Below are 15,456 nucleotides of genomic sequence, written 5' to 3'. Positions count from 1 at the left end.
TTTTGTTTAAGATGCTAAGAATGAAAGTCATTGTTAATGGCATCACACAACGTACATCTCCCAAGGCAGTGTCTGAGTCTGGCCTGTCCCACCAGGATGCCTCTAATGGGTAAATAGCAGTGGGAGCTGGTGGTGGGTGGGAGAGTCTGAAAGCAGACCTATTATATTCGAAACCGGGATTTATTATTCCTGAAAAGAAAAAGAAAAAAGTAAGACAATTATCTACTTTTGTGTGGTCTTCTCCCTTCTTTTTCCCCCCATACCCGTGTTATGCAATCATGTATTTCTTTTATTCCAAGCCTGGGAGGCTCGAGCTCTGACGGAGGAGGATAGAGGACCTCAACAGGTGGAGATTTTTCTTCCTTCCTTTCCTTTTTTTCGTTCTGCTAGGGATATAAGCGGAGGAGGTGGAGGAGGAAGAAGAGGGTAGTGAACTGTTCCTTAATAATAAGCCCTCTGATCTGCTTATGCTGCGCTGCTTCTTGCCTCAAAGGGTAACTAGGCTTATGACAGCCAGTCCTAGTAGAGCCCCGGCCTGCTAACATGACCCCATGCAGGATCTACACCATCTGTCTGCAATGGGACTCCAAGGCAACACTCAGAGGGAGATGCAGAGAGAGTGATGGAGGTGGGGGGAGGAAGAGAGAGAGAGATGGGGGGTGTCAGCGTTCCCCGAGGACCCCCTGTGCTTCAGTTTTGATCTGCTAATTATGTTCAATTGAGACTGTGTAATTCACTCGCGTTGCTTCAATTCCCCCTTATCTGAGCCGCGGCTCTTAACAAACTCCGGCGCTGATGAGAGAACATGACACACAATCAGCAATAAAAACGTTTTCCGGTGCGGTAATTTGTATTTATTTATTTATTTATTTTTAAGGGCTCTGCGTTTTAATTGTGAGGAAGAGTTGAGGTGTCTGCAGGGGGACCAATAGATTGGGTTATAACAGTTGAGCGGATATTGAAATGTTTTATCTGCGCGCAGCTGAAGAGCAGAGGAGGCGCGACGCGGCGACTTCTTTGACGCCGAGACAGTCGTCACAAACACACGCGCGCGCGCGCACAATGACACCGGCATCCAGGAACAAACACGCGCGCGCGGCTTCGCTTTAGAGAGATGGCACCAGGTGATGCCATAAACGACGGATGATGCTGTGCGCCATACCCCCTCTCGCGCTTTAGTTTCTTTTTTTCTGCCTGGGAGAGGACGCACGAGGGAAAGGGAACGGCCCGGAGAGGGAGAAAACACGACCAGGACAGACAAGGAAGCGACATGTCAGTTTTAACGAGCTGTGAAGTTGGAGTCGCTCTTTTTTTCTTAGAGGGGTAGACATGGCGAAATTTCCCTAGCACGCTCCTTCGTACCTCCCCACATATCTTTTTTTTTTCGTTTTTTTTATAATGGGAAGATGAAGTCACCCAAGTCTGCACCCCCTCACCACTGCCTCCTCTACCCCTTATATGTTTAATTAACTAAGCTGATGTGTAAGTACCTTCAGCTAGCGGAGCGTGGGCGGCCGGGCTGCTGCGGGGTAAAGACACTGTCGGGAGAATATTTCCTTCTTCCTCTCTGCCCGGACGGCTCGGTCGGCTGCCGAGCGTCACCTCGGTCGTGCGGCGCGGAAAGCTACAAAAATAACTCGACCCGCTTGAACTTGTTCCGAATTGTTTAGGGCGGCTTGGAGTGCGGTGCTCGTTGGAGAGCGCGTGAGGGGAGCATCAGCAGGAGGAGGAGAAGAGGGGGGAGAGAGGGAGGGCAAGTGAGAAAAGATAGGGAGAGAGAGAGAGAGAGAGAGAGTGTGTGAATATATATGTATGTGTGTGTGTTTTGATGTTATTTGTGACGGAATCCCCCCCTTCAGTCTCCAAGAATCCGCGAGCGGCGCAAGGAGGAGGAGGACAGGAGAGGAGGAGGAGGAGGAGGCGGCGCGCGGACCTGTCCACGAGCCCTCACTGCGGAACGCGCGGGGCTGCCGCTGGAGATTCCAAACCAACGGTTATTTTGGATTCTAGAGTCTAACTGATCCCCGCGCGCCAGGGGGCTTTTTCCCCCACCCCGTCTCTCCCGTTGAATGGACGGCGTTTGACATCTAAACCGAGAGGAATACTACCTATCTACGGGTGGGAGAGGTGGCGGTGGAGGGGGGAAGTCTTCAGAACCAGACAGGTGGATTTATCCGTGTGGTTTCGGGTTTTTTTGGGGAAGGGAAATTGAATGGAGGAGAAATTGATGGATTAATCTGACGGAGAGTCGTATGCGATTCCCACTCCTGCCGAGGGCACCCGAATGGAGTAACAGGCTGCAATGTCATCTCCACCTGACCGCCTGGAGAGATGTGTCACGGGAATGGGGTGAGCGTAATTAGTGTTTTCTTTTTTCTTTTCTTTTTTTTTTAGGTTGGGTCAAAACTAACTCTGTCACCAAAGACGCTGAAAATGAGCGGCATTTGTCAGGGTCCGGTGGTTTTAATATCTGCCGCACTCTCACTCTCCTTAAAGTGGAACAGCGGCGGGGTGGTGTGTGCCTGGTTCGGGTTCCTCCGCGCTCTTACGCTTGTCCGAGTCCTCGTCACACAACCTGCTGCATGCCCTACATAAACGAAGCCCGGCACCGGAGAGAGGAGCGTGAGGGGAATATTCGCCAAAGAGCCACAGGCTGTTTTTACTCCCCCCCCCCCCCCCCCCCCCCCCCCCCTCTGAGACACACGTACAAGCACACGCGCACGGAGGGAGAGAGCACTAATTCGTCCTTTTCACCATAGACTACACCTATAACATGAACTTGTGTTTTCGTCACGGCGAGCTTTTCCCTCCAATAATCCCCCAATAGAGAGACGCAGGCACGCGCGCACTTCTGCTCCGACTCACACGAACATATAGCCACGCACGCGCGCGGAAACAAAAAACACACGCAGACAGCTAGCTGGTATTTGATGCTGTTCAAACTGTTAAAATGCTAATGAGGTGCGAGAAGTAAAACGACATTGGTTAAAAATGTTTATAGCTCACATAAGCACCTGCCTGTACGCTCGCGCCTATTTATAGAAAAGCGACAAAGTCATCAAGTCCTGGGAGCTTGCGGCGCAGTGTTAAAATCTGGTATCTTTTCGTTTCTTTCTTTTTTATTTTCAGATCAAGTTTGAACACTTTTCCTCTGGTTTCACCGACGCCGTGAGAAGGAACCAAAATGCCAGTAAACGGACAGGTCACGGTGGCTGCCCGCACGGGCCCTCGCACCACGGCAGCACAAGTCAACATTCATCGCACGGACTCCGCAGAAGAAGGCGCAAAACCTCCGCGAACACAACCCCGCAGCAGCCGCGCTTTGTGACACCGAAGGTAAGGACAGCTGCGTTCAAGGAGGAGAGAGCGACGCTCTTCTTTTAGACGGAGCGCCGAGCGACGCTAAGCGGCGCTGTTGCATCACATTATCCCCCGGCTGCTGATGAGAAGCCATGTAATGAATTCATATCTCAAATTACAGTTTTCAGGCTTTGAATGCAGTCACGTTGTAGAAACACATTTTCTTCCGTTTTCCTCCTGCTTGGCGTGCCAAGTCTGACACACAAAGTGTCTTCTCCTCTTCTCAGGGACACTGAGGCCTTCACACGAACGCGCACGCACGCACGCTCATTGACATGCACACACATAAACACACACAGATGTTACACCGGAGGGGGTAAATATAAGAAAATAGGAGTGTGATGTGACAGGATGACAGGATGTATAGCCCTGAATTGCCATAAATCTTCATCATGAATGATCCCCATCGTTCCTGTTGGCAAACGGATGCCCTCAATTTTGACTACTTAATATTATGTATGAATGAATGCACATTTATCATAATCATTTAGAGCAAATTATCATCCGTGCTGCGCCAGACTCATTGTGGTGTTGTAGAGAACTGAGAAGAGAGACTGATGTTGTGCTCAGCAGTAGCCTATTTTCCTGAATAGTGGGATGACACAAAAGGAGATCAACTCTGTAGGGCATAAACGCAATAGAGTGGGGAGCAGAGAATGTCGAGTGCTGTTGCTACCTTCATTAATATAAATATCTCGTGCAAAGCAGCAATGAATTCTGGGTGTGATGTCACAGCACCTTTTAAAAAAGCTCAACAGTATTTTATAACAGGCCTACTTTTCTATTCACTTTCTGTCTTGTTGTTATCACTCCAGAGAGAATTTCCTGCTCAGTTGGGCCTTGTATTTTCATCGCTTTGCAGTCTGCTATTAACCAACTACTGAGACAAAGCTAAACAGGAAAGACCTTAAAAAAATCTCTGTGATGTGATGCATACCATATTCTGAGTCCCATTTGGGCTCCGGGATGACATAGTGTTGAAGTGATGTGTCGAGATGCATCTGACTGAGCTGTGCACTGAACCGGCTCCATTGTTGGACAAGCAGGTAAAGTACATCAGAACTCATTGCGTCTAAGCTTCTTGTCAGCGCCCTGTTTTTTTGGATTTCCGCAGTTAAATCGATTTTAATTTCTCGTTTTTTAATGTGCCAGTGCCAACATGTTGTTGTGCTGCCTGTAACAAGGCAGTCCTCTTGGGGATTATTTTGGTGGCACCTAAGTGGAACTGTCTTTCTCTCCCCATGGCTCTGCTGAAACACAAATGTACTACATTTACACAGGGGTTCGGAGAGGTTTCTTGCATCAGAGGGGCTGCAGGAGGTGTGCCTTCACACTGCTCTGTGTCAACCAGGGCTCTGTGTTTTGGTTTTTAATATTGTGCAAGACATTTTTAGAGTCAGAGCCCAAATTTAGCCCAAAATCTACATATGCCTGCAAGTGTGGGAAAGGTTCAGGGAGCGATCATGCAGAAGTCTTTCTTTTCATGAAAGATACATAGAGGTTTTTTTTTTTTTTTTTTTTTTTTTTTTTTTTACCTCTGTTGAACTGTGAGATATACTGAAATGATCCAAAACTATGCAATTATTATTGAGCATTTACTGTGACGTGGTCGTACCACCAGAATGGCTTTGTGTGAAGATTGACTCTTTGATTATAACACTGACTGAACTGTACAAATGTGCCTCTCAGGTGCTAGATACTGTGTTTTTATTTTTAAGTTTTTACTCACATGGTCTCTTTTTCCTACAGTTTAGTGGATTTTAGGTAGGAGTGCTCACACAAGACTGCAACCTTGAGCATTATGAGAAAAATTACAAAGATACTTACAAAAAAAAAACCCACAAAGAAAGGAAAAGAAAAGCCAGGGAAACTTGTGGGTGGAATTATTTACCTTACTGCCCTGTGTTGTAGCTGTATTTGTCCAGAAGAAAGTATTGACATATCCCGTGATAGGAGCTACAGCAAATAATCCTCTTATGCGCACACTGTTTTTGTTTGGAGCTCCCTATCCAAGTTGACAAACTGTGGGTTTAAGGTTTTCGATGTCGGAATTCTGCCTACGACATTAACAGCCAAGCCACGTGCAGCCACCAAGCCTCTGGGGTGGCCTTTTAGCTGTCATCTGCTGAGTGAGTGCTTTCTTCAAAGTCAATTAAACCCGCTGCTGGGCCTGCACTTTGTTACTTCGGATAATCTCGTCGCAAGAAAACATCCGCCGTCGAAATTTGGTTACCCGCGACCCGGTGGCGGACAGTTTGAACCCATTTTCGTGTTCACCCCTAGAATAACGAAAAAGCCAGTGCCTTTTTGTAAATACAATGGCAGTTCAGATTCGTCTTACACCGAGGGCTGAGAGGATGAAAATTAGTGTTTTCATTTTCCTTTTCTTAGCCATTTCCAGTAAAAAGGACTGAGTGACATATGATAATGAGTATTTTGACCCCTGCTGATCTTCTGTACATTGATGTGTGATAGTGCAGTCTCAGATGCAAGTTAATAACCCAAACGCCTCTTACAAACGTGCACTGTTTAATCATTTAATCAAAACACAGCTGGTACTCTCATTTAAAGAGTTAGTGAGCCATGTGTGATATTAAGTAGGGTTTGACTAATACAGGATTTTAAACCGATCATTCTTAAATCAAGCTGACAGTAGATGCCATTTCGTAGAACCACTGCGTGTCTTAACACACTTTTCTGGTGTGTGAGAGTCCCTGCTTTAACATGATAGGCCCAAAAGTTGCTAGTGGTGATAAATTTATCGCCTAACCTAAATTTTTCTAAATGTTATATGAATTCATAACTAAGATTAAAAGACATGACTGCATCATTGTTGCGGTTACCAGTATTGCGAGTCGAAGCTGTAGCTCTACAGTTTAGATTCTAACTGATCCTGTTGGCAGTTTGACCTGCCTATGTGCCTGTGCCTAATGGTTATAGCTGGTGCACAACATCTCTAGTGAATTTTTAATGGTTTTAAAGTGTTTCCATCTGCTTCAGATTTCAGATAAGTCTTATCCAGTTTCAGCACAGTCTTTCAGAACTTTATGGATAGGATTTAAGTAATCGGATTGGAATAAATCTTAAAATTGGTGTTTTTGTTTGTTTGTTTGTTTTTTAACCTGATAAATCATATTCTCATTGCTCAGGCGAGGATTTGGATTTGAGAATGAAAAAACCCCCACCTTTAATCAATCTCAAAACTTGTTTCTGTGTTTTTCATGACTCAAAGGCAGATAGTTGTGATGCTGGAAATCAAGATAATCTTCATCCTGCTTGAGAGGTGCTTTCGGGGTGGATTTAGAGACGTGACAAGCATAATAGGGCTGTAACCAAGAAATTGCCATCTATACATCTTGAGAAGAATTAGCATTTCATGATTCTATTTTCATCAGCAAACCTGTCAAAGCAGTTTCATCCCAAATGTCTCTGTTGCAGATGGAGGGACCAGCTGGATAGTCCATCAAATGGCCTTTTCAATTCCTTTATTTTTTTCTATAGATGTCTTTGAATTCATATAGACTGCTATACTGCATTAACATTTCAGTAATACAATTAGAAATTAATTTTATTTTTCATTATGGTAGCTGTTTAGCGACACCATCCATGCTGCCGTATTCACTTTACCTTATAACACGGTTCATGCCATTTTTACTTTGTCCATACGAATAGTTTTAGCTGAAAAGCAATCTGTTATTATTAACATTTTATATTGAGCTTGTAGTGAGATAAGGAGGGGTGGGATGTTAAGTAATTTATAACTTTTATTGACCTGTATTGACAGGGCTGCAGGACATCTCAGCAGCTTATCACTGTGCGAAACATAACAGTCATACTCTCCCAGTAAAAAGTGAAGGGAGTCCAATTCTGGGGAGAGACTCAACAGAACAGTTTTTAAATAGGTAAAAAAATGTCTTAATAGAACTGCTCTGCCAGGCTCCTTATCAATCTGAGGCGAATCTTGGTTGTCATTACTGGCCACCGTCTCCAAGCAGCCCAATGCCAAAGACTCTATATAAAAGATGGATGTAACATCTGGGTCTGAAAAGGGAAGACAGTGTTGAAGGGCTTTAAGGTGGTCGACTCTTTTGACTGCAAAAAGAAGTTTGTGAAAAAAAAAACCTTCCCATTTATCTATGACCTCAGTAAACGCTTTCCCTGATAAATTTATGATCTCATTTAGTGATGTGTTGTTCACAAATGACTCTAAGAGCCGATTGTAGCGCACGAAAAGAGCCGACCCCGTCGGGCAGAGCCAAGTCTTCAGCCCTTTCTGCTCAGGGCTGAGCATGTGGCCAATCACATGCAAGGACAGACAAGAATCACACTATTGTGTGAATATCATGTAGTGGGACAGGTCAGGTACACAGAGAGACAAGAAGCCGGATTTAAATCCAAGTGCGTCAGGACAAATTGAAGAAACAAGTGAAAACTGTAGTGTGAAAAATGTACTGTCAGATTCCCTCGCTCACGACTTCACCCAAAGACAGGACTTTACTAACCAATGAGGGATGGCAATGGCTATGCGCATCTTTTATATACAGTCTTTGTTCAAGGACCTGAAACTGGCTGATAAGTAAAACTTATTTTTAAAGCAGCGTTAATTTTGGGGGGCGGGGGTATACTTGCCCATAGCATAAAATTATGTAAAAACAATATTAATAAATTAGCACCCTCCAATGTTATAGCGGACATGTTAGCAAACAATTGCTTATTAAGAAATCCAGCAGGCATGGATCAACATAAACGTTCATGTTGAGAGGTGCCTCCAGCTACTTAATGAAGTAAGAATGCTCCCTTTTTAATGACTGTTTTCAATTACAGTAACTCCCTAGTGAAACACACTGTATATGGCACTAGTTAGAGTCACTACCGCGAGGCTGAGAGCACTTACTGGAGTTATCTGATGTTTTTACTGAAAAAAACAAAAATCAAACTGCCTGTTCTCGCCGGAAATCTAGTCGATGAGTGGAGAGACCTTCCCAAAACACGGATGGGTAAAAACAAAAATAAAACTTAAAAGTCATATTGCCAAGAGGATCTGCTGCAGTGTAGTGCAGGAGGATCAACACCTATAATTTTATTATATCCATAATTATTATAAAACTACTGATTGGGGTCACTGTGAATTGACAATGTTCCTTCAAAATAGTTAATCCTTAATACTGATAGCAGGCTTTTTTCTGAAAATATATATTTAAAAAAATGGATGCGGACAGATTGCTCCCCTTTGATGTCCGTATTAATCTTTCAATTGAAAGCTTAAGGCTTTCAAGATGGTGGAAGTTTCATTTTGGATTGTAACCTCCCCCTTATGTGCCTATTTGAATGCTGTGCTTTAGAATTAGCTTGATTAGTATTAGGCACAACATGTGGCTCTGAGAAGAACCCAGATTCCTAGGAGGCCGGGTTGTTACCTTAAATGATGCCTCTTACACTTTGTCACTGAAGGTTTTTTTTCTCCTAGGCTGAGAAAGAGGCTTAGGAGGTGCCTAAGTGCGGCCAGCCTGGCTCTGTCATTTCGGCCAACTTAACACCCAAAACCCATATTCCAATTTTATGCTTTTACAGACACCAGATTTTGGTTGAGACTGATATAACACTGTCCTAGTTAAGACATTCTTTAGCTTTTTAAATCCAATTTGATTCAGTTTTTCATGGCTACGAGGACCAGATCATTCACATAAAGGTATCAGCATTACTTCATCACTTTTTTTGTCTCTAACACAGATCGGTGTGTAGCTGAAGTCTCTCTAATTCCATGAAATGTAGTTCCTGCTCTCACAGTTTCATGCCTTACATATGTTATGGCACAATTAGCTCAATGTGTGACTGAGATGATTAAGACATTTTTACAATGAATCAGACATTATTAAACCAGAGGAGATAACACATGCACAGTAGGGCTTTCTTTAGACAATGGTATTATGGAGCCACACACACACTTTTTTTTTTTTACTGCAGCACTGTCTTTCTATTGGCAAAAGGCAATGTATAAAAAATAGTAAATGTAATTCTCTAGAAAACCCAGCAGCTACAGCTACAAAAAGGAAAGGCTGGCACTGTGTGCACAGCACTAACTGTGCCAATGATGTTAAGTCCATAAGGAATTTTATCAATCAGCTTTAGCTCAAGTAACATGGCTTTATTTTCTTCCCCATATTATTTCTTCCTTACTTCAGTAAATATAATTAGAGTTAAAACACACACAGACACACACGCACACACACACACACGCACACACACACGCACACGCACACACACACACATCACTGAGGGTTTTCTTTTAAGACTTGTTTCATGCGTACACAAGAAATAAGCTTCTAAAAGGATTCGAGAATTGCAGCCCACAAATGCTTCGTTTTGTTTCTGAGCACGTGCTTAACTTTGTTTACCAGACAGTTTGGTGAGGTGACTTTAGCTGAAATGAAACCCTCGTTCCGTGTGTATCAAACAAAAAAAGCCTGTGTGGCACTGAGCACCACCTGTTTTGCTAGCTTAACAAGGTTTTTCCTCAGACTCAGAGTGACCCTGGATAGAGGGCAACTCAACACAGCTGTAAACCTACGACTTTTATACTTTATACTGGGAGCATTTGGGCACAGTAAAAACCTAATAACTGTCTCGTTTGGCTGCTGCCTGCTGTCCAATCCAGCGTGTGTTGAAGTGAGCTGACTGGAACGTCAAAGGCAGCTTGTTCAGCAGTTGTTTGATAATTTGTTATTAAAGACTTTTGAAAAGGATTTGATTTGCTCTTTTATTCTAACTTCTTATCATGTCTGTGTTTGTAATTTTCCTGTCGTTTGGGCTGAAACACAAGAAAACACATTGGCTGCTGTCATGTGATGCAGATGCTTCATCAAATATGGTTGTTTGAGCTGTAGGCTGGCAGTTTTTTGGAATGGATTTTTCACAGTGGACCTGTATGAGGTTTCTCTTAAAACAATTTTGGATCCTTTACAGCAAATCATATTTATAATGATAGTAACATTTAAGTACTGGTGATTAAAATGTGGGTACATCTGTTGGAAGTACAACAGAGAGCTAACACAAATAAGACTGAGCATCTTCATGAGCAAATGAAGCTTACTTGGTGCCATACAGTCGGTTCCCCAGCCCAGCGGAAAATTACAATCTGATGATGGAAATGGGCCACCAGTACAAACTGACATAACAAGAATTTAACACCATCAGAGTAGAACTTGAAAGAATATCAGATTCAAAACTCAAAAGACGTTTAGGAACATTATCTAAACTATTTCATAGAATATGTGGACACCAATGGAGGAATCCCAGCTAGAAGATGTGCCTGGTATGAAAATATGGGGGGGGAATGAGAGTTTTCACAAACCCCAAGTGCAACTTTTCAGAGAAAACATTCAGTGTTTCAGCAAGTCTGTGTCATAGACATATTATGACGTCTCCAATGACATCCATCCATCCGTCCATTCTCTTCTGCTTATCCTTTTTAGGGTCATGAGGGGGGGATGGGGGAGGGGTGGAGTCTATCCCAGCTCTCTTAGAGCGAGAGGCATGGCACACCCTGGACAGGTTGTCTGTCACAGGCCTAACACATACAGACAGACAACCAGTTGCACTCACATTCACACTTATGGGTGATTTAGAGTTTCCAGTTAACCTATCCATACTCTCTGACACTGATGCTCAAAGTTGGGGTTTATAAAAATCATGCAGAATTCAAATCCACAGATTTGGCTTCAGATTGCGAGATTTGGAATTCTGCATATAAAACTGATTCGGTTACAGTTAAAAATGCTGGAAAAATAACACACAAAAAAATGAAAACTTTGAGTGCACTTTGAGTGCCCGTGACTTGAAAATCTTTCATCGTGTCAAGGTAAATTTTTGCATGGCTTCATTAAATTTTGATTGACTTTTCATGGCAGGACCCTGACCCTGTAGGCTAGAGCTCACCCATTACCAACACTGGTACAGTTTCTTCACTTAAAGGAAAGGTGAAAATGGTTCCATTACAGGAAATTTCATGACCTCAGGTTAAAATAGTCCGTGCTTTATCCATCCATGGTGATGATGGCAATCCCTGACTTTTCCATTACCTTGAAGAAACAGTCTTTTTTTCTTTTTGAATTCTTACTATAATCTCCACAATGAAATGCACAATACTCTTCTCCCACAGTGTAATCAGAGTATCTGATTTTGAAGTTTGTTTGAATGAAAAATGTTGTGTATGTCTGTTTTTTCCTCTTATGTTTTGTTTTGGGATGCATTAAGTTAAATTTAGTTAACCGTTTGATCTGCTGACATGAACAGTCTGTTACTGTGCCCGCTTCATCTTATTCCTCGGTCATTGCTGAGCTTTTTCCCTGTTCTATCTTGTCTATAGTGTAGCGTCACTACAGCATACATTTTTTAGATGTGGAGTTTTCAAACTGTAAATTCTAGCCTCAAGTAAATGAGTCAGCCTGCTGATCTGGATTATTGACTTTCTAGGTCTGCTGAAAAGAAAATGTGAACAATCTGTACTCAAGTCTGCTCGTCTTGTCTTTGTGCTATTTTTAGTTTATGCACTTCAGGGGGCTGAAGGCTGGCATATGTCACCTCTAGACTGATGTCGTCACATTTTTTATGATACATTTTATTTAAAACAAACCTAGTGCATTACTAAATGTATATTGCCCATGACTGGCTTTCCGCCTGCTGTCTATTTGATAAAAATGCATTTGACTGCATAAATGTAACGTAATCTTAGACTTACTGAAACATCATAATCTTCCATGTCTTCCAACATAATGTTCCAATTTTCCATGTTGTTTACAGATTAATAATTCAGACATGCTTTTAGTTCGTTTTCAGTGACCACTCTATTCTCTTCTGTGTTTGGAATATTAAAATCCAACATCTTCCAATATGCATGAGGCAGAGTTAAAAATATGAATCTTGATATTTTAGTTGCTGAAATTCTGGCAATAGACTGGAATAAGTCTGAAGATGCAAGGAAATTGCTGATAATCATGATTTCTGGTGAGTTAAAAGTGCAATATTCTTTCAGAGACACCAGCAGATTTCCCTAACATGTGTTATATGTAGTATGTAGATAATATGAAAATGCCGTTTAAAAGTAATGTTGTTTTATTGTCACAAAAAGTTGTGGAAAACTTCTTTATGCTCCAATCCGCACACTTGGGTCTGTTTGTGCTGCTCCAATCAGGCACTGCCAACAGGGTAACAAGTTGCAGAGTGCCCGCTGGTGGACCAACTGTGCAATATCAACACATAATGTGTTTGAAGGGTGTTTCTCCCTCTCGTTTTTTCATGCATCAGCTGTTAAACACTGATATATCAGCAGATGGCTAATATTAATCAGGCCCTAATACTTAATTTCAATTACTGTTTTTCTTTTTTGTGCTTAATCTTCTTTTTCTACAAATAAGGACTTTGGACTACAAAGGACTACAAATAAGGACTATATTAATTGGACTGTGGTGTAATTTTCTGTCAGAAATGTGGCTTGCTGTGCAGTTAACTGTAAAAACAAACCTTTGGAGAAGTAAGTGCGTTCAACAATATCAGCATTTTATTTTTGCACTAATTAGCAGGTTTCTGTGAGTGTGGATGCACTTTTATAGCTATGTTAGCTAGCACAAATGAATAGTTTGGTTCATCCAAATATGTCTCCAAAACACCAAAATAGTAATGGTTAATATTCCAAGCCACTTGAGGTTTCGAAGCGCTCTAAATGAGTCGATCGAGAAACATGGGAACATGTCATGGTGGATGCATCCATCGTTTATAAATACAGTTTGTATTTATTAAAACCTCCTTTTAGTTCAATCATCATATGTACTTAACTGTGAGACTAGGACTTTGGTGGAACTGAACTGATTGCTTTTTTAGTACTTCAGAATTTCAGTTTTTGACTTTAAACTGACTGGATATCACTTGTGGCTGATGTGTTAGGTAGTTCGGTTTGTATGGTGGAGAGCCCTCCTGTGTATGACCTTGCTGATTTTACTGTTAGCTATTTTTGTGCTATTAGACTGTTTAATTAATTAGCATCATTATTTATGCATGTAATTTTTGTTTTTGTTATTGTTTAAATGATTTTTAATTTCGAAGTTTTGCGTCTGAGGACCCTGTTTAAAAAATTACATGGTGCATCTCAAAGGGGCTTTTCCTCTAATTAAATTTTGAAATAAAACCTCAGTGCAGGAAAAACCTGTTTATTTACTCAAGAAAAAAGATTTATGGTTCAGTTATTACATTGAGATTCTTTAACTGGGGTTTTTGTGATGATTTTTTACTCAGTTTAGCACAAAAATACTGGCAATTGCTGCAGTCACATCACTTAAAGTGGTTTTAAATCTGTGCGTTATTATGTTAAAGTAAGAAAGATTTTCTTGGACTCAACACAGAGGGGTGGATCTTTCAGTTTCTGCAGCATAGAGACACTATCTAAATCACTGCATGGTCCTAAAATATTGGCACTTGGTTTGATTTTATACCGTGAAAGCAGAAAAACCCTCACAGCTAAGTAACTTACAGACTCCAACACCAAGTCTGGCCACTATAACTTAAATTGCCTTGCTGCCTGTCACTGCCCGTGGATGAAACCTGGCCTGGACCTCAGAGAAAAGACAGCGTTTAGCAGGTGTTACAAAGTTTCTTGTTAAATGTTAAGTAAAGTCCCAGTCCTGTGATAACATTAATTATAAAATTGTGGGAAATAATTAAGTGATTCGTGTTCGGTAACAAACGTAACTAATGTTATATTAAGCATTAAGGGAATTGACAATCACGAACAGTGTTGCTGAGAAAGGTGTCACATGGAATTATTTATCTATAACATTATTGTTTCTTTGGCACATCTAAAAGAGGGAAAATTTAGGAGATCTTTCAAATTTTTGGACCAATATTCTGTCATTACTAGGGATGGGTACCGGTATCCGGTGCCATCATGGCACCGGTTCTGACATAAACGGTAGTAACCAGACCGAAAAGCAGCGCGCATTTCGGTGCTTTATTTCGGTGCTTTTTTTTTCCTGAGCTGTGATACACTTTCTTCTTCCTTACATTTCTATTGGCGGTTGGCAAACAACTGAAAGGTGCATTACCGCCACCAACTGGTATGGAATGATACACTTTAGATTCCAGTGGGTCGGGTCACGGGTCCAGGTACGTACGTTCTTTTAGAGCAGAGCTACAGATTAAAAATGCCCAAGGCAAAGCGGTCAAAAGTCTGGCTGTACTTCACAGCAAAAGATGCAAATTCAGCAGCCTGCAACAAGTGCTTTAAGGTGATACTGTCAAAGGAGGTCACACTTTAAATCCGATGAACCTAGCCCTGCCAGTGTAGCAGAAATGATGGCAGCAGCAGCCGTTCTTCTCTGCGTGAGTAGCTTAATGTTGTTCGTGTGTAATTTACGTTGAGTAAGCTAACCGCGTTATTAAATTAATGCATGTAACGTGAACTAGCAAACACCATCATAGCTACATGCGGCTGTCTTCTTGTTTGATGTCAGATACCCCCTTCACCCTGGCCAAAAAGGCTAAAATGACCGAAGAAAAAGTGGAAAACAGCTAAACATGAGAGGTTTTTGGACAAAGTTTGTGTTTTTTCCATTGTTTAAGCACTGCTTCCAGCCCAGAGTGATACCATATATGCCCTATACCTGCAGAAAAGACTAACATTGTTATCTTTTTACAAAAAAAACAGCTGAACATGAGAGGTTTTTGGACCAATTTTGTGTTTTCCATTCTTTAAGCACCGGTTTGGGCACCGTTTAAGCACCGGCACCGTTTCAAAAGTACCGGTTTGGCACCGGTATCGGATAAAACCTAAACGATACCCATCCCTAGTCATTACCTTTACACCTGTTTGATTTTGGAGGCAGAAGAAAAAGACTCACTTCTCAAAGAATCCAGAATAAAAATATGGATACCAGGAACTGAGTGTGTATGACAAATGTTTTGCCACGACCTCCAGTCACACAGTGGACTTTCAGACATGCCCTCTTTTACATGTGAACATATCAGAGCCGTATTTGAATGACTATGAGAACTAGCTGCGTCTGATCTCTTAACTTTGACATATCAGAGGCCTGAACTGCATGACAT

General features: G+C 41.9%; 1 protein-coding gene across 2 annotated transcripts in view; it reads left to right on the top strand.

Annotated features, from left to right (window-relative positions):
• The first annotated feature begins 880 nt into the window (after nucleotides 1–880).
• grin2ab (glutamate receptor, ionotropic, N-methyl D-aspartate 2A, b) overlaps nucleotides 881–15,456 on the top strand; it is a 114,379-nt gene continuing 99,803 nt past the window's right edge. The window contains exons 1-2 of one of the 2 annotated variants that reach the window (XM_085163591.1): nucleotides 881–2,349; nucleotides 3,130–3,336. In XM_085163591.1, the coding sequence (XP_085019717.1) occupies nucleotides 2,332–2,349; nucleotides 3,130–3,336 (225 nt within the window). In that variant the 5' untranslated portion in view covers nucleotides 881–2,331. Of the gene's footprint in view, nucleotides 2,350–3,129; nucleotides 3,337–15,456 lie in introns of those variants that run through there. The other variant, XM_085163592.1, reaches the window with a different exon arrangement.

Source organism: Neolamprologus multifasciatus, chromosome 6 (assembly GCF_963576455.1).
Source record: "Neolamprologus multifasciatus chromosome 6, fNeoMul1.2, whole genome shotgun sequence".
Classification (NCBI taxonomy): Eukaryota; Metazoa; Chordata; class Actinopteri; order Cichliformes; family Cichlidae; genus Neolamprologus; species Neolamprologus multifasciatus.
This window is presented reverse-complemented; position numbering and strand designations above follow the sequence as displayed.